We start from the raw sequence: 19958 nt of genomic DNA on the forward strand, positions 1-19958 counted from the left end.
GGAGTTACCGCTTCTTCGGCCTCAGTGGATTGATAAAGAAAGTGTAGTGGATATTGTGTATATAGATTTTCAAAAGGTGTCGATAAGATGCTGCATTGGAGGTGCGTTGATAAAATGAAGGTACATGATATTAAAGATAGTTTGGCAGCATGGATAGGGATTAGCTAATAGACAGAAAACAGAGTAGTGGTTAATGGCTTTTTTTTAAGAGGGGAGGGACATAAACAATGGTATCCCCCAAGGGTCAGTGTTGGGACCAACTCTTCCAATCAGATGCTTCCTCTCAGCATTACACATTACTATTGTTGCAAGCTGCCCACCCACAACTCACAGGCCACACATACTGGCAGCTATTCTACCATGACAGGCACATCACCCAGACACACGTCCCGCTTTCTTGCAGGAGAAGGTGGCGCATAACAGGAGGCAGCAAGTGGCAGTGGCATTTAGCCCATTGAACCTGTTCCGCCATTCAATGAGATCATGGTTGATCTGTGACCTAACTCGATATACCCCCCTTAATACCTTTGGTTCACAGAAATCTATCAATCTCAGACTTAGAATTCACAATTGAGCTAGCATCAACTGCCGTCTGCAGAAGAGCATTCCAAATTTCTACTACTCTTTGCATGTAGAAGCGCTTCCTAACTTCACTCCTGCACGTCCTGGCTCTAAATGTTAGGCTATGTCCCCTCATCCTAGTATTCAAGTCTAGGAGATCTCCAAAAACAGTTACAAATGCATCAGCAGCCAGAAGCAATAATCCAGCAACTAACCTGTAAATCCTGCATGGTCCCTTTAAATAGCACTGGTGGGGGGTCCTCCAGGCAGTCTAAGACATGTTCAGATGTCACGGTTAAGCCTGTGCGTTGAGTGGAGTGTTAAGTCCCAAAATCAGCATTGCACACTGATTGCATCTTTTTTCTCCTTACTTTACATGCTGCCAGCATTCACACTTAGCACACGCGCTAATACCTATACAAGATGGTGTCCGGCGCACGTCACGTGTGCTCAGCTAGGACACCATCTTGGCACTTCAGGAGGCCGCGTAATGCCGAAACAACGGGCGCTAAACGGCCCAATTTCTAGTCCATTGTGTCCAGTTTTGGGTCCCATACTTATACAAAGTATGTTATGGCCACGGAGAGGGTGTAAAAGAGATTCACCAAGATGTTACCATGGGTTGGAAATTTTAGTTATGAGAGACTATAGAAATTGGGGCTCTTCTTATTAGAACAAAAAAGGTTAAAACAACAACAGCGCCTCCCTCGTCAGCAGATTTGATAATGATGTCAGGGTTGGATCTGAGAGTACAGAGTCCTGCAAGTTCCGAGGAAGATAGATTAGAGTGAGTGAGGGGAGTGGAGAAACTGAAATGGCCATTGTCACGCTGGCAGTTCTTAATGAAAAGATCAAGAGAGGGTAAGAAGCCAGAGGGAGGGTGTCTAGGTGGCAGGGAAATTGTGGAGACAGGAGAAAAGGTCTGCTGTGCGGAGGGAAGACTCCGTGTACAAAACAAGATAATTTTGTGTTGTATAAATGTAAGTCCATTGTAATTTTCAGAGTTTATAACCCAGTGCTTATGACTATGAACACTAACCTTAATAGCTTTCTGTATATTGATGCAGGACTCTCTAATTGTTATGAGCAGGTTGTTAAAACGACCCATCTCTTGTACCAGCACGGTGTTCATGCTCTGGTTGTATGTAGTTGGGTACTTTCTCATAGCAGCCTCAATATCAAAGTCTGGAGGCACCCTATGGAGGATATCAACTGTCACCTCAAAAACAATATCATCAGTGGACTTTCCAGCCCCACCAATGGTTCGAGACTGTAAAAATAAACAAACCATAGGACATTAAATATCATTTGTCTTGTGAATGATGATAGAAGACATATAATGGTAGATGACCCTGGAAAGCATTACAAGGTTTTAACTCAATCAAGGAATCGGAAAAATCTTAAAACCATGAGAGCAAAGCTTGAGCAGTTTAACCTTCTCTGAATTGGAGGGTGCATCCTTTAACTATATACCCACATCTCCAATATGTGGGTATATACAAAATCTTACCTCTGGCATACGTCCTGAGAGGGTAACTTCAGCATGGCAAGTTTACATAGGCAGTATCCATTATAACTGTGGACATAGGAATTTATAATGGGAATAAAGGCTGAACATACGACTTTAAAATGGGGACTGAATTATATCAACATGCACTGATCCAATAATTCCTCAGCCTTCTAATCCTGCCCCACCTGAAGACTGCACTTGTCCTTAACTTCCCATATACAACTACACACACACTTTATGATAAAAATCTTGTTTAGGTCACCCACTTCCTGTCCACAAACCTTGTTTCCTGTTGTCATGACTTTTGATCATGCTTTTCTGTCAACATTTACCATTGTAAATTACTATGCCAACATTTCCCAATTTTGCTATATTAACTGTCACGATGTAGTTACAGGCACTAGTTGGCTCTGTGGAATGAGCCTCTGAAGTCTGTATCCCAACTCTGCTGCCAACATTTATAGAAAAAAAACTTATATAGATCAAACTGACTGTGAACAATTGCACGAGCAATTTAATAGTAGTTAAATATGTTATTGTTCTCAGAAACTTTTCAGTTCTTTTGTCATTTTCAGGAGCATTTTAGTTTCAGTGTAGATTCTAACATTTTTTTGATGTTACTATGGCAGACATACAATAACGCTGATTACGTGTATACCTGAACCTTATCAATCACAGCATTATCTCAGTTACAATGCTCCATGCTATGGGCTTCCAAAAGTTTGGGTTGGTGTTGATCATACGGTATAACGCACAAAATGCTTGGCTCCTGAGGACTGTGTTATAATCAAAGTAATCTGTCCTTGTATTCCACCAAACCATCATGCTATTGTCAAGGTCAACACAAATGGGAAGATATCATAATAACCTGTATTTTTTTAATCTACTGAGTATTGCATGCAACTTATCTACACTATTTTAAAGACAGAATATATTTTTTGTTTTTAGTTGGAAGCGGACACTAATCAGCAAAAAGTATTTGTCTGCTGGATTGTGCTGCCTCAGAAGTAAGAGGTTCAATTGTGATCCCCTAAAAATCTTGTGATTAATAAACCAACATTAATCTGTTTTAATCAGTGTTCCTAATTTCCATACAATATTTGATGTCTAGTAGTGATTACAAGGCAGTAATCTCAAGGGATACAGATGACATCATAAACATTTAGTGCAAAGCTTGAGCATTTTATAATCATCCGAACCTCAAGATGAAATCACTGCACTGCAACCTCCCATATATCTATTCTGCTTTATAGTATTTAACGTACGATTGATGGGGACAACTTTATTCCCTTTTTCCCCTGGTTCTTTTGCCATGCCAAGTGCCACAATAGACATGTTCCATGTGTCTGATGAACTATGATTGATCACCTCACTAAATGTCTATTGTAATCACTGGACATTTATTGAGTGATACCTATTTCACCAGAAAATAACGCAGTCAGTGCCTATTAGTTGAATGGTAGAAACTCCACAGTGATGTATATGGCAACTTTTGCTTCAAACTTCTTATGGATTTATGCATGGGTTATTTGTTAACCAGCCGAGATTTCTGAGGAAGTGCAATTGGGGGTTACAATAAATTGTATCCACTTATGTGAAAAATGATAAAAGCACATATGTGCATGATTTACATTTATCTAAAAGACACATAGATCTAAACAAATGTAATTGTATATGTGAGATGTACATTTCTAAAATAGGTAAATTAGTTCATCTGAAGGAAATTATATATAATTATTACTTGTATGTGACAGATTAAAACATATTTTAATATCTGCATGTGGGAGTTGATAGTGTGGCATCCTTTCTAATGATTTTCCCTGCTGTTTTTGCCACTATTTCGCATGTACAACCATCTGAAATGTTGTGTCAGTTAAATCACACTTCAATAGCAACAGTAACAATAAAAGCATATGCATAGTGTAAATATAGCTCCACAGCTACGGCAGAAACATTTGTGGAAGAATTCATAACAGTTAGCAATAAAGATGCAACAATTATTAGGCCAATCAATCAATATTCAGTTATAGCAATTGATTCATTGTTTCATCTGTATGCAGAACTAATCACCACAAAGCACTTTAATTTACTGTCAAAAGGATGACAATTACTAACGGTGTTGCAACCTGATTCAGCAATCTGTTCCCCTAATCATATTTTTGCTGAAGGAATAATAAAACATCTGACCTACTTTAATAAAATAAGTCACAATTTGATGCCTATTATTTCTTGTTCCTTTATTGCTAGATTATAAAATATTAAACTTTCACATTACACTTGTGTTACTACCATTTTCCTTTGTAGATGCAGAATTTTGTACATAACTCATTCTTCTAACCCAATTTTAAGAAAATTATTGTTTCAATTTTGCTGTGGAAGATACATAAGGAATCCCTTTATAATCATAACTTAGAAAAGTGCTTCTGACTTGCATAAAATTCATCCACATCTTTTAAAACAGTAAACAATTGAAGAGGAGATCCCAATTTCACAACAAAATAGCAGCTTTTGTAATGTTTGCAGATCACAATTATTATTAGATTGTGAAAGACAGAGGCATTTTGGAATTTAAAAAATCACATGCAATGAAAACTAAACTGCGAAACAAAAATTAATTTAAGAAGGTTTAACTACCGAACATGGTAATTGCCTCAAATTTCCAAACTGACCCAAACTGCTATAACTTATTAAAAGTGTCAGTTGCGGCTCAGTGGTAGCACTTTCGCCGTCTGAGTCAGAAGGTTGTGGGTTCAAGTCCGACTCCAGAGACTTGAGCACAAAATCTAGGTTAACACTTCAATGCAGTACCAAAGGAGTGCAGCACTGTCGGAGGTGCCATCTTTCAGATGAGATGTTAAACCAAGGCCTGTCTGTCCTCTCAGGTGGATGTAAAAGATCCCATAGCACTATTTGAAGAAGAGCAGGGGAGTTCTCCCTGATATCTTGGTCCATATTTATCCCTCAACCAATATCGCTAAGAAACAGGTTATGTGGTCATGTACATTTCCATTTATGTGATAGTACATGTAAGCTTAATTTGTCAGGTGGGCTAATGGGTAAGTATTAATTCATCTATGCTATTATATCCATCTATTTTTCAGGCTGAGGAATACTGCATGCAGACTGCATACATACCATCTTCTCAATTACATAATTTCTCTCAGATGAAAGTTTCCAGACTCAAGTTGCAGAGAAATCCAAATCATTGGTACTGCCTTTTCCAACTCAAACCTTATTCCAATATTCCACTGTATTTCATAGCTATAGGCTGAGACTTACATTATTTATTAAGCAACAAAAATATTTAATTGAATTCTATGAATACCATTTCTAAAATGTTTGATAATTCTGACTGCAAAGTATAAAAGGCTTGGGGCACTGTCGGAGGTGCCATCTTTTGGATGAGATGTTAAACCGAGGCCCAGTCTGCTCTCTCAAGTGGAAGAGCAGGGGAGTTCTCCCCGCTGTCTTGTATTTATCCCTCAACCAACATCACTAAAAAACAGATTATCTGGTCATTATCACATTACTGTTTGTGAGACCTTGTTGTGCGCACATTGCCTTCCTAAATTACAACAGTGATTACACTTCAAAAGTACTTAATTGGCTGCAAAGCACTTTGGGACGTCCTGGGGTCGCGAAAGGTATATAAATGCATGTCTTTCTTTTCTCTCTGATTTTCTTCGCTGTATATGTAATATACTTTTAGGTCACCTATACAACTTCCACAAACAAGTCTATTAGTTGTTTACTTTCAAATTGGTGTATATAATCAATGTACACTGTGCAATGGATTTGGGGAAGATTACCTCTGTTCCTTTGTTCATCATTTATAGCAAAATCGTATAAATAACTTGTTTACAATTTTGCTAGAAGTGGCAAACAGGAAATTACATAGAAATTACAAAATCAAAACAGGCTGTTTGACACAACCAGTCCATATTGGTGTTTATCCTCCACACAAGCAGTAGCCCCAATCCCATGTACCCATGTTATTCCCATTTTATTTTATCCCCTTTGCTTTAACCACCTATTTAATCTACTCTTAAATGTTGACATGGGGTTCAATTTTAAAAGGGCGCCGGGATGGCAGTGGGGGGGGGGGGAGGGTCAATGGGCGCGCGGCAAACCCGAATAATATAAACTTACCGTTCCCCACGAGATTGCGACTTAATTGGTGGCCATTAATCTTGTTGCTGGGTTTGCCATCCAAAAGCTGCGCAGCGGGTGGACTGCATACCCGCATGACAGAGTGTCAGCTGCAGCGTCTAGATTTAAAGGGCAATGCTCCAATGGATCTTGCTGGAGGAAGGAGCAAGAAGACCCAATGGAGCAGCACAGGGACAAGGCTGCTCCAAGATTTAATGATGCCTCACTTCAGCGGCTACTGCCCGGGGTGAGGAGGAGGAGAGAACTATTTTACCCGGCCGACAGGAGGATGTGCCCTGCCTCTGTCACCAAGAAGGCCTGGCTCGAGGTGGCAGAGGAGGTCACCAGCAGGAGCAACATATCCCGCACCTGGGTCCAGTACAGGAAGCGTTTCAATGACCTAACTAGGTCAGCAAAAGTGAGCGCACTTACTGATTCTCCTACATGTTTCTCCTCATCTCAGGCTGCTCTTTCAAAACTGAGATGAGGAGAAACTTCTTCACTCAGAGGGTGGTAGGTCTGTGGAATTTGCTGCCCCAGGAAGCTGTGGAAGCTACATCATTAGATAAATTTAAAACAGAAATAGACAGTTTCCTAGAAGTAAAGGGAATTAGGGGTTATAGGGAGCGGGCAGGAAATTGGACATGAAGCTGAGTTCGGATCGGTCAATGCCCTGTGGGTGGCGCAGAGGGCCCAGGGGCTGTGTGGCCGGGTCTTGCTCCTACTTCTTGTGTTCTTTAGATTTGTGGTTGGGATCAGATCAGCCATGATCTTATTGAATGGCGGAGCAGGCTCGAGGGGCCGATTGGCCTACTCCTGCTCCAATTTCTTATGTTCTTATGTTCTTATTCCATGTTCCACAGCACCACCCCCCCACCCCCAACTCATTCTGCACTGCCAAGACTACTCCATCACACCAACTTAAGGCTCATCCTCAACTTACCTTCACATCCTGAGCACTTCCTCACCTCCCCATTTGTGACCCCACCACTACCACTCACCCCAATCCTGATCCAATGTGATGTCTCTGTCCCATATTCACCCTCTGATTCATCTCTTTCATGGTCAGCCTTACCCAAAGCAATGCATTCATTGGCTGACCACTTCACCATCACTCACTCACACGTCTGTACTTTCTCCCCTTCGAGAAGAGAGCGCAAAATGCACGCAAGAGGGCGCGGACTGGAGGGGGGCCACAACAAGCAGTGGTCCTCTCAGAGGCGGAGGAGGAGGCCCTACAGATCAGCCACACTCTCGAGTGCCTGTCTATCGGGGATGCCAAGACTGGCACCCCACAAACTTCTGGTGACACAACTTTAACATTCATCACACACAACATGAATTGATGTTAACAAATGGCATGTTGAACACCTCAGTATGCTCATCGCAACATGACACACCGCAGGTAAAGGGTGTACAGGCAGGAAGTGAATGGGTGACCACCAGGCAGAGTAAGAGGTACAGGCAGGTAGTGCAGGGGTCCACTGTGGCCATCCCCCTCTCAAACAGATATACCACTTTGGATACTGTTGAGGGGGATGACTTATCAGGGGAAGGCAGCAGCCAACTTCCTGGCACCATGGGTGGCTCTGCTGCACAGGCTGGGAGGAAAAAAAGTGGAAGAGCGATAGTGATAGGGGACTCAATTGTAAGGGGAATAGATAGGTGTTTCTGCGGCCGCAACCGAGACTCCAGGATGGTGTGTTGCCTCCCTGATGCAAGGGTCAAGGACGCCTCGGAGCGGCTACAGAACATTTTGGAGGGGGAGGGCGAACAGCCAGCTGTCGTGGTGCACATAGGCACCAATGATAAAGGTAAAAAAGGGGATGAGGTCCTAAAAGCAGAATATAGGGAGTTAGGAGGTAAATTAAAAAATAGGACCTCAAAGGTAGTAATCTCTGGATTGCTACCAGTGCCACGTGCAAGTCAGAGTAGAAATAGGAGGATATTTCAAATGAATACGTGGCTAGAGGAGTGGTGCAATGAGAAGGGATTCAAATTCCTGGGGCATTGGAACTGGTTCTGGGGGAGGTGGGACCAGTACAAACCGGACGGTCTGCACCTGGGAAGGGCTGGTACCGCTGTCCTAGGGGGAGTGTTTGCTAGTGCTGTTGGGGAGGGTTTAAACTAAAGTGGCAGGGGGTTGGGAACCTGAGCAGGGAGACAGAGGAAAGCGTGTCAGGAAGGGACAGAAGGTATGGAGTAAAAGGTAAAGTGTTAAAAAAGGAAAAAGCAGGAACTAAGTGTCACAAAACATATATGAAAGTTCTTTATCTGAATGCACGTGGCATTGGTAACAAAATGGACGAGTTAACGGCACAAATAACTACGAATGGGTATGATCTTGTGGTCATTACAGAAACATGGCTGCAGGGTGACAACGACTGGGAATTAAATATGCCAGGGTATTTAACAATCAGGAAGGACAGGCAGGAAGGAAGGGGAGGTGGGGTGGCTATGTTAATAAAGGAAGGAATCACTGTAATACAGAGACATGATATTGGGACAAAGGATCAGGATAATGAAACAGTTTGGGTAGAGATAAGGAATAATAAAGGGAAAAAACACTAGTGGGCGTAGTATATAGGCCTCCTAATAGTTGCAACTCTGCTGGAAGAAGTATTAATCAGGAAATAGTCGGGGCATGTAATAAGGGAACAGCTATAATTATGGGGGATTTTAACTATCATATTAACTGGACAAATCAAATTGGGCAGGGCAGCCTTGAGGAAGAGTTTATTGAGTGTATTAGGGATGGATTTCTTGAGCAGTATGTAACTGATCCTACAAGGGGGCAAGCAGCCTTGGACCTGGTCCTGCGTAATGAGCCAGGATTAATTAATAATGTCCTAGTTAAGGATCCCCTTGGAATGAGTGACCATAACATGGTTACATTCCATATCCAATTAGAGGGTGAGAAGGTTGGTTCTCAAACAAGCGTACTGAGCTTGAATAAAGGAGACTATGATGGTATGAGAGCGGAATTGATTAAAGTGGACTGGGAAAATAGATTAAAGGGTAAGACAGTACATGAGCAGAGGTGTTCATTTAAGGAGTTATTTTACAACTTTCAAAACAAATATATTCCACTGAGGAAAAAAGGGTGTAAAAGAAATGACAGCCATCCGTGGCTAAGTAAAGAAATTAAGGATAGTATCCGACTAAAAACAAGGACATATAAGGTAGCCAAACTTAGTGGGAGGATAGAAGATTGGGAAGTCTTCAAAAGACAGCAAAAAGTAACCAAAGGATTGATTAAGAAAGGGAAGATAGATTATGAGAATAAATTAGCAAAAAATATAAAAACAGATAGCAAGAGTTTCTACAGTTATATAAAAATAAAAAGGGTGGCTCAGGCAAACGTAGGTCCCTCAGAGGATGAGACCGGGAAATTAATGGTGGGAAACATGGAGATGGCAAAAATGCTGAACAAATATTTTGTTTCAGTCTTTACGATAGAGGACACTAAGAATATCCCAACACTGGACAAACAGGGGGCTTTAGGGGGGGAGGAGCTAAATACGATTAAAATTACTAAGGAATTGGTACTCAGTAAAATAATGGGACTCAAGGCGGATAAATCCCCTGGACCTGATGGCTTACATCCTAGGGTCTTGAGGGAAGTGGCAGTTGGGATTGTGGATGCTTTGGTAATAATTTTCCAAATTTTTTTGGACTCAGCAAAGGTCCCGGCAGATTGGAAAACTGCTAATGTAACACCTTTATTTAAAAAGGGTAGTAGGCAGAAGGCTGGAAATTATAGACCAGTTAGCCTAACATCTGCGGTGGGTAAAATTTTGGAGTCTATTATTAAGGAGACAGTAACGGAACATTTAGATAAACATAATTTAATAGGACAAAGTCAGCATGGCTTTACGAAGGGGAAGTCATGTGTGACAAATTTGCTTGAGTTCTTTGAGGACATAACGTACAGGGTGGATAAAGGGGAACCAGTGGACGTAGTGTATTTGGACTTCCAGAAGGCATTCGACAAGGTGCCACATAAAAGATTATTGCTCAAGATAAAGAATCACTGGATTGGGGGTAATATTCTGGCATGGGTGGAGGATTGGTTACCTAACAGGAAGCAGAGAGTTGGGTTAAATGGTTCATTCTCGGACTGGCAACCAGTAGCCAGTGGTGTTCTGCAGGGGTCGGTGCTGGGTCCCCAACTCTTTACAATCTATATTAACGATTTGGAGGAGGGGACCGAGTGTAACATATCAAAGTTTGCAGATGATACAAAGATGGGAGGGAAAGTAGAGAGTGAGGAGGACATAAAAAACCTACAAGGGGATATAGACAGGCTGGGTGAGTGGGCGGAGATTTGGCAGATGCAATACAATATTGGAAAATGTGAGGTTATGCACTTTGGCAGGAAAAATCAGAGAGCAAGTTATTATCTTAATGGTGAGAAACTGGAAAGTACTGCAGTACAAAGGGATCTGGGGGTCCTAGTGCAAGAAAATCAAAAAGTTAGCATGCAGGTGCAGCAGGTGATCAAGAAGGCCAACGGAATGTTGGCTTTTATTGCTAGGGGTATAGAATATAAAAACAGGGAGGTATTGCTGCAGTTATATAAGGTATTGGTGAGACCGCACCTGGAATACTGCATACAGTTTTGGTGTCCATACTTAAGAAAATACATACTTGCTCTCGAGGCAGTACAAAGAAGGTTCACTCGGCTAATCCTGGGGATGAGGGTGTGGACATATGAGGAGAGGTTGAGTAGATTGGGACTCTATTCATTGGAGTTCAGAAGAATGAGAGGCGATCTTATTGAAACATATAAGATTGTGAAGGGGCTTGATCGGGTGGATGTGGTAAGGATGTTCCCAAGGATGGGTGAAACTAGAACTAGGGGGCATAATCTTAGAATTAGGGGCTGCTCTTTCAAAACTGAGATGAGGAGAAACTTCTTCACTCAGAGGGTCGTAGGTCTGTGGAATTTGCTGCCCCAGGAAGCTGTGGAAGCTACATCATTAAATAAATTTAAAACAGAAATAGACAGTTTCCCAGAAGTAAAGGGAATTAGGGGTTACGGGGAGCGGGCAGGAAATTGGACATGAAGCTGAGTTTGGATCGGTCAAGGCCCTGTGGGTGGCCGGGTCCTGCTCCTACTTCTTGTGTTCTTTAGATTTGAGGTTAGGATCAGATCAGCCATTATCTTATTGAATGGCGGAGCAGGCCCGAGGGGCCGATTGGCCTACTTCTGCTCCTATTTCTTATGTTCTTATGTGATGATGCTTAATATTGCCTTCTGTTCTTTTACAGGCCCTTCAACGACCGCAGTGATGGGAGAGGGCGATTCCTCAGAGCAGCTCCTGGCCTCTGAGGGCACACCATCACATCTTAGCGAGCCATCCACCAGTACAGATACTTGCACCTTGGTGGGTCCTAGTAGTCAGTTAGATGGGTTGACACCTGATGAGTCACCACACACAAATAAGCACGAGCAGACACTGGTGACAGGGGCAGCTGTGGAGAGTCCGCGTCGGTGGGCGCATTCCTTTCCAGCCTCTGCTCAGCTGGACGCAGATGCTGAACCCTGGGGGCCATCCTTTAAAAGGGGAATGATCGAGGGACAGTAGCACATATGCGAAGTACTGGAACAGGTGCCATGCACACTCTCCACAATAGTGCAGAGAATGGAAGAGTCCAACTCCTGCATTCGTGGAATGGTGGCACAGGTACGTGAGGGAATCTCTGAGATTGTGTCACAGGGACGTGAGGAACTGTCTGAGATAGTGTCGCACGTAACTGCTGAAATGTCTGAGATAGTGTTGCAGGTAACTGTGGAAATGTCTGAGATAGTGTCGCAGGTAAGTGCAGGAATGACTGCAATGGAGAGAAGGCTAGCCTACATTGAGCTTCAAGCACGGCTCACAAATGAATCCATTCAGGCCCTGACAATGGCCATTCGGACTCACGATGAACAACATTCTGCCGCCTTAAACAGGATCTTTACAACTGGGCTTCCAAGGCATCATACATGTCCTCCAAACTGTTCTCCAGCAGGGTGGTAGGAGTGATGTGGGCCTGGTCCAGGAGAGGGATGATGGCGAAAGGGACATGTTAGTGGAGATGCCACTCAAAGCGCTCCCATGTCTCACCCGTTGCTCCCGTCTCAACCAGTACCCGCAATGCTGCCTCCTCTCCAGGTGGTCGAGTCTGCCCCTGCACAGGTGCTGGTGGGCTCCCATGGGCAGCAAAACCCAGAGGGCATAGGCTGAAAGCATCGAAGCAGTCCAGCCATGGACATAAGCAACTTGCTGCAGCCACAGGGATGCACCATGTAGAAGCGGTAGGAAGAGAAAGGCTAAGGATTTGTGATCACGAAGGGTATGCACAAGGGTGTCTGACAGACTATCATGTTTTTCATTTATATTTATTTTTTGTTGAAGTCACATTAAATGTTATCATTCTCACCACTACTGCCACGTCTTGCCCATTCTTGACTGGCTTTTGTGATAGTGCCCTTTCATGTGCTTCACCATGAACGGCGAGACTTGATGCCACCCAGTGGATCACTTTACAGTGGGTGTACGTGTAGTTGCAGGACTGTTTCGTGCAGCGGCATGGGGTGGGGAGGGGCGCTGGTGTTGGCACTGCTCGTTCCAGGTGGTGTAAGGACTGGACACTTCTCACTTTCTGATCTTACGAGAACCGTTCATACATGAGTGACTTCCTGGCCTCACGAGCAGCCAGGTGAGCCGTTGTTCTGCCCATGGTTTCATCCTCCTCCTTCTCCTCCTTCTCCTCCTGCTGCTCCTCCTGCTCCTCCTCAATGTTGATTGCAGATGTGGATGCTGGATGAGGGCATGGGGACGAGTCAACTGGTACCCCTCTCTGTTGTGCCATGTTGTGCAGGACACAACACATTACTATAATTAGACCCACTCTCGATGGTGGGTATTGAAGCGCTCCCCCAGACCGATCCAGGCACCGAAATTGCATCTTCAGCAGTCCTATCACATGTTCAATTACAGACCTGGTGGCGATGTGGCTTTTGTTGTATCACTGATGGGGTTCCTCAGAGGTGTCATCAGCCACTTGTGCAGGGAGTATCCCTTGTCCAGAAGGAGTCAGCCCTTAAGGGTGTTCGGTGCGTGGAAGAGGCCCGGGATGTTGGATTCCCTCAGAATGAACGAATCATGGCAGCTGCCAGGGAATCTGGCGCACACGTGAAGAAATCGTTTGCGGTGGTCACAAATGAGCTGAGTGTTGATGGAGTGATACCCCTTTCTGTTGATGAACAGTCCTGGCTCATGTGGAGGTGTTCGAATTGCCATATGCGTGCAATCAATTGCATCCTGTACCCCAGTGCCCTCTTTGTCTGGCTGAGGTCGTCCATGGGGAAGTTGATGTACTGAAAAGCTCTGCGAAATAAGCCGTCGGTGACCTGCCTGACTTGTGTGCAGACGACTGAGAGACCCCGGCGATCTCACCGATGACACCCTGGAATGATCTGGAGACGAAGAAGTTGAGAGCAGTGGTCACTTTAACAGCGATGGGCAATGAGATGCTGCCAGGCCCAACTGGGAGCAGCTCGGCACGAAGGAGGCTGCAGATGTCTGCGACCACCTGACGACTCACTCTCAACCTCCGTATGCACTGCTCCTCAGAGAGGTCCAGGGAGCTGAGCCTCAGTCTGTAGACCCTCCGATGGGGGTCGTGCCTCCTGCGACGTCGCTCCCTCTGTTGTTCTCCTCTGTGCTCTTGTGCAGGTGCCTGTGGTGCAGCACTGTGTTGGAGAGCTACAAGTGGCAGAAGTGCACGCCGTGCCTGGTGAGGATGGTGATGTTCCTCCTCCTCGGATGTAGTGGTGAATGCAGCCATCGCAACCCCCATCCTGGAGGTGTCAGTTTGAGGGGGTTCGAAAAGTTGGTAAATATGTGCAAACAGAACAATTCTGAATGGAAACCAAGAATTTTCAGTCGAAACACAAAGATCTCCCAGCCAAAAGTTTGTCTGAGAGAACTGAGTGCCCTGCTGCAGTAACTCACCTTTTATCCCCACCTGTCAAACAGGGATTTAAATGTCCAAATGGCTGCCAGCTGAAACACGACTCGTTTCCCATGGCGTGTTTCACACAGCACGGGAAACACGTTGAGGCAGCTTTGAAATCGCTTGCCTTCATAGCGAATTGCATTTTTGGATTTTTAAACTAGGTTAAATAGTTCAATTGCTGCTTTAAATATCATCCTGCCGGCTTTAATTGCCAGCGGGACTTCCGGTTTCGGGAACAGCCCACGCACCCAGATGACTCTGGGTCGTACGCTTGCTTAGGCTGTTGGAGCCCGGATTTCTGACCCTTCCTGGGAAACGCTATTTTCGTTGCCCCGTCGCCTCCAAAGCACCTACACTTTTGTTTTAAAATCGTGCCCATGGTCTCTGCTCCGGTAATGCATTCCTCAGCCTCACAACCCTCTATGTGAAAAAAATGTCTCCTGCTTTCTGTTTTAAATCTCTTGGCCAGGATTTTAATATGCTGGCGGGATGTCAGTGGGAGGGGTCAATGGGCGCGTGGGAAACCCGAAAAATAAATCCCTGCCTTTCCCCACGCAATTGGAACCTAATTGATGGCCCTTAAATTGTTTCCGGGTTTGCCCACTGAAAGCTGCGCAGCGGGCGGACTACGCACCCGCATGACCTGCTGTCAGCTGGAGTATTTAAAGGGCCATTGATGCAATGACTTTTGTTGGAGAAAGGAGGATTTGCAAATAATGGAGCATCATAGGAGCAAGCCTGCCCCCAAATTTAGTGACTCCTCACTTGAAGTGCCATTGGCCGGGGTGAGGAGGAGAAGGGAAATAATATACCCGGACGACAGGAGGAAGCACCCTGCCTCTGCCACCAAGAGGGCCTGGCTAGAGGTGGCAGAGGAGGTGACCAGCACGGCAACATCTCCTACACTCGGGTGCAGTGTCGGAAGCACTTCAATGGCCTAACCTGGTCAGCAAAATTGAGTACACTTACTGATTCACCTGCATTCTGTGGAGCACATCACCCCCCCACCCTCACATACTGCCCTGTGAAGCATACTCCATCACAAAAGGAAATAAGAGGGGCAAAGAGAGAGTTTGAGAATAGACTGGCAGCCAACATAAAAGTCAATTCAAAAGTCTTCAACAGACATGTAAACAGTAAACAGGTAGTAAGAGGAAGGGTGGGGCCGATTAGGAACCATAAAGGAGATCTAATCATGGAGGCAGAGGGGATGGCCGAGGTACTAAATGATTACTTTGCATCTGTCTTTACCAAGGAAGAAGATGCTGCCAGAGTCTCAGTAAAGGAAGATATAGTTGAGATACTGAATGGGCGAAAAATTGATAAAAAGGTACGAGAAAGACTAGCTGTACTTAAAGTAGATTAAGTCACCTAGACTGGATGGGATACATCCGATGTTGCTGAGGGAAGTAAGGGTGGAAATTACTGGCCATGATCTTCCAAACATCCGTAGATACGGGGGTGGTGCCAGAGGACTGGAGAATTGCAAATGTTACATCCTTGTTCAAAAAAGGATGTAAGGATAAACCCAGCAACTATAGGCCAGTCAGTTTAACCTCAGTGGTGGGGAAACTTTTAGAAACAATATTCCGGGACAGAATTAACAGTCAATTGGACGAGGGTGGATTGATTAGGGTAGGCCAGCATGGATTTTTTCATAGAATCATAGAATCATAGAAGTTTACAACATGGAAACAGGCCCTTCGGCCCAACATGTCCATGTCGCCCAGTTTATACCACTAAGCTAGTCCCAATTGCCTGCACTTGGCCCATATCCCTCTATACCCATCTTACCCATGTAACTGTCCAAATGCTTTTTAAAAGACAAAATTGTACCCGCCTCTACTACTGCCTCTGGCAGCTCGTTCCAGACACTCACCACCCTTTGAGTGAAAAAATTGCCCCTCTGGACCCTTTTGTATCTCTCCCCTCTCACCTTAAATCTATGTCCCCTCATTATAGACTCCCCTACCTTTGGGAAAAGATTTTGACTATCGACCTTATCTATGCCCCTCATTATTTTATAGACTTCTATAAGATCACCCCTTAACCACCTACTCTCCAGGGAAAAAAGTCTCAGTCTATCCAACCTCTCCCTATAAGTCAAACCATCAAGTCCCGGTAGCATCCTAGTAAATCTTTTCTGCACTCTTTCTAGTTTAATAATATCCTTTCTATAATAGGGTGACCAGAACTGTACACAGTATTCCAAGTGTGGCCTTACTAATGTCTTGTACAACTTCAACAAGACATCCCAACTCCTGTATTCAATGTTCTGACCAATGAAACCAAGCATGCCGAATGCCTTCTTCACCACCCTATCCACCTGTGACTCCACTTTCAAGGAGCTATGAACCTGTACTCCTAGATCTCTTTGTTCTATAACTCTCCCCAACGCCCTACCATTAACGGAGTAGGTCCTGGCCCGATTCGATCTACCAAAATGCATCACCTCACATTTATCTAAATTAAACTCCATCTGCCATTCATCGGCCCACTGGCCCAATTTATCAAGATCCCGTTGCAATCCTAGATAACCTTCTTCACTGTCCACCAATCTTCGTGTCATCTGCAAACTTACTAACCATGCCTCCTAAATTCTCATCCAAATCATTAATATAAATAACAAATAACAGCAGACCCAGCACCGATCCCTGAGGCACACCGCTGGTCACAGGACTCCAGTTTGGAAAACAACCCTCTACAACCACCCTCTGTCTTCTGTCGTCAAGCCAATTTTGTATCCAATTGGCTACCTCACCTTGGATCCCGTGAGATTTAACCTTACGTAACAACCTACCATGCGGTACCTTGTCAAAGGCTTTGCTAAAGTCCATGTAGACCACGTCTACTGCACAGCCCTCATCTATCTTCTTGGTTACCCCTTCAAAAAACTCAATCAAATTTGTGAGACATGATTTTCCTCTCACAAAACCATGCTGACTGTTCCTAATCAGTCCCTGCCTCTCCAAATGCCTGTAGATCCTGTCCCTCAGAATACCCTCTAACAACTTACCCACTACAGATGTCAGGCTCACCGGTCTGTAGTTCCCAGGATTTTCCCTGCCGCCCTTCTTAAACAAAGGCACAACATTTGCTACCCTCCAATCTTCAGGCACCTCACCTGTAGCTGTCGATGATTCAAATATCTCTGCTAGGGGACCCACAATTTCCTCCCTAACCTCCCATAACGTCCTGGGATACATTTCATCAGGTCCAGGAGATTTATCTACCTTGATGCGCGTTAAGACTTCCAGCACCTCCCTCTCTGTAATATGTACACTCCTCAAGACATCACTATTTATTTCCCCAAGTTCCCTAACATCCATGCCTTTCTCAACCGTAAATACCGATGTGAAATATTCATTTAGGATCTCACCCATCTCTTGTGGTTCCGCACATAGCTGACCTTGTTGATCCTTAAGAGGCCCTACTCTCTCCCTAGTTACTCTTTTGCCCTTTATGTATTTGTAGAAGCTCTTTGGATTCTCCTTTGCCTTATCTGCCAAAGCAATCTCATGTCCCCTTTTTGCCCTCCTGATTTCTCTCTTAACTCTACTCCGACAATCTCTATACTCTTCAAGGGATCCACTTGATCCCAGCTGCCTATGCATGTCATATGCCTCCTTCTTCTTTTTGACTAGGGCCTCAATCTCCCGAGTCATCCAAGGTTCCCTACTTCTACCAGCCTTGCCCTTCACTTTATAAGGAATGTGCTTACCCTGAACCCTGGTTAACGCACTTTTGAAAGCCTCCCACTTACCACCAGACGTCCCTTTGCCTGCCAACAGACTCTCCCAATCAACTTCTGAAAGTTCCTGTCTAATACCATCAAAATTGGCCTTTCCACAATTTAGAATTTTAACTTTTGGGCCAGACCTATCATTCTCCATAGCTATCTTAAAACTAATGGAATTATGATCACTGGTCCCAAAGTGATCCCTCACTAACACTTCTGTCACCTGCCCTTCCTTATTTCCCAAGAGGAGGTCAAGTTTTGCCCCCTCTCTAGTCGGGCCATCCACATACTGAATGAGAAATTCCTCCTGAATACACTCAACAAATTTCTCTCCATCCAAGCCCCTAATGCTATGGCTGTCCCAGTCCTGCCCCTCCGTGGTCTACATGGACGTGGCCAACTGCTGAATGCATTGGTTTTGGGTGAGGCTGACCATGAAAGAGATGCATCAGAAGATGAGTATGAGACAGTGCCATGACATTGTATGAGGAAAGGGTTGAGTGGTAGTGGTAGGATGAGTATTGGGGAGGTGAGTAAGTGCAGGTAAGTTGAGGATGAGCTTTGACTGGGTGTGAGGAGTGATGTGATAGAGTAGTGTTGGCAGTGCAGAAGGAGTTGTGGCGCGGGGGCGGTGATGTGGAAGACTGAGTGTAGGAGAATGAGTAAGTGTACTCACTTTGGCTGACCTAGTCAGGTCATTGAAATGCTTCCTGCACTGGATTCAGCTGCGGGATAGGTTGCTGCTGCTGCTGACCTCCTCTGCCACCTCAAGCCACTCCTTCTTGGTGGCAGAGGTAGGCCACTTCCTCCCGTCCGCCGGGTAGAATATGTCTCTCCTCCTCCTCACCCCATCCAGTAAGACCTGGAGTGAGGCATCATTAAACCAGGGAGCAGCCTTTCCCCTGGGCTGCTCCATCCTGCTCTTTTGGTTGTTTGCTGCAGGAGCAGCATTGGAGGACTGCCCCTTTAAACAGGGCTCCTCCAGCTGACAGCCTGTGATGCCGGTGCGCAGTCCGCCCGCTGCGCAGGTTTCCAACGGGAAACCCGGAAGCCAAGGTAAATGGCTTCAATTTACCCACGATCGCGTGGAAAACCCACCGATTTTACTGGGCAGGTTACCCACGCCCCCCCCCCCCCCCCGCTGCCAACCCGCCTCCCTGGTAATATCGGGGCCATTATTCTAATATTCTACTGTATTTCATATCTATAGGCTGGGACTTACACTATTTATTAAGCACCAAAAATACTTCATTGAATTCTTTGAGTGCCATTTCTAAAATGTTTGACAATTCTGATTGCAAAACATAAAAGGCTCCCCATTAATTTATCTAAAGTTCCTTATTACAACTGTAAGAACAGACCAACAGAAAAGCAGGTCTAATTTGTTTTCAGGAAGTAATTCTAATAAAGAAGAAATGTGTAAACAAAAAAAAAATCCACAAGAGTATCGAGCAAGAGAAAGATGCAAGCAATGTTTAGAAATAAAGTTGGTTCATTCATGTAAATTATTGAGCATTTGCCTTAAATTTTATAACACTCAAACTCACCTGGTTCAATTGAGAGGAGTTTTTACCAAATTAAATTATCTGAAACAAATGTTACTTGCCTTTTGGGTTTGATGGAAATAGTGCTACAATGACGACATTTAATAAAGATATTGATATAAAGATACAGCCTTCTGTGAATCCAACAGATGGGTATATCTCTAAAATTCAATCAAATGGCCATGAATGAGGTGAGGAAAATTGAAAATTGAACAGATCAGTCATTCGGAATTGTTCACACACAACCCCTGGAAAGTGGTTAGAGTGGTACAGAGAACAGATTACCTGATTCTTGCCTGCTGAATGAATAGTGAAGGTGAGGAAAGCTGAAAATATGAAAATCATAGATTTTTAAATGTAGCAGATTACATCATTTTACATCATAGAATCATAGAATGATACATCACAGAAGGAGGCTTCAGGGAGGTATACTACCAGAACCTCT

At 44.3% G+C, this 19958-nt stretch overlaps 1 protein-coding gene across 1 annotated transcript in view; it reads right to left on the minus strand.

Annotated features, from left to right (window-relative positions):
• Positions 1 to 19958, minus strand: part of dnah7 (dynein, axonemal, heavy chain 7) — a 338773-nt gene that overhangs the window by 48225 nt on the left and 270590 nt on the right. Inside the window, 1 exon segment of the mRNA XM_067987762.1 lies at positions 1601 to 1831. Coding sequence (XP_067843863.1) covers positions 1601 to 1831 — 231 coding nt within the window.

The sequence above is a fragment of the Heptranchias perlo genome, chromosome 7, assembly GCF_035084215.1.
Source record: "Heptranchias perlo isolate sHepPer1 chromosome 7, sHepPer1.hap1, whole genome shotgun sequence".
Classification (NCBI taxonomy): domain Eukaryota; kingdom Metazoa; phylum Chordata; class Chondrichthyes; order Hexanchiformes; family Hexanchidae; genus Heptranchias; species Heptranchias perlo.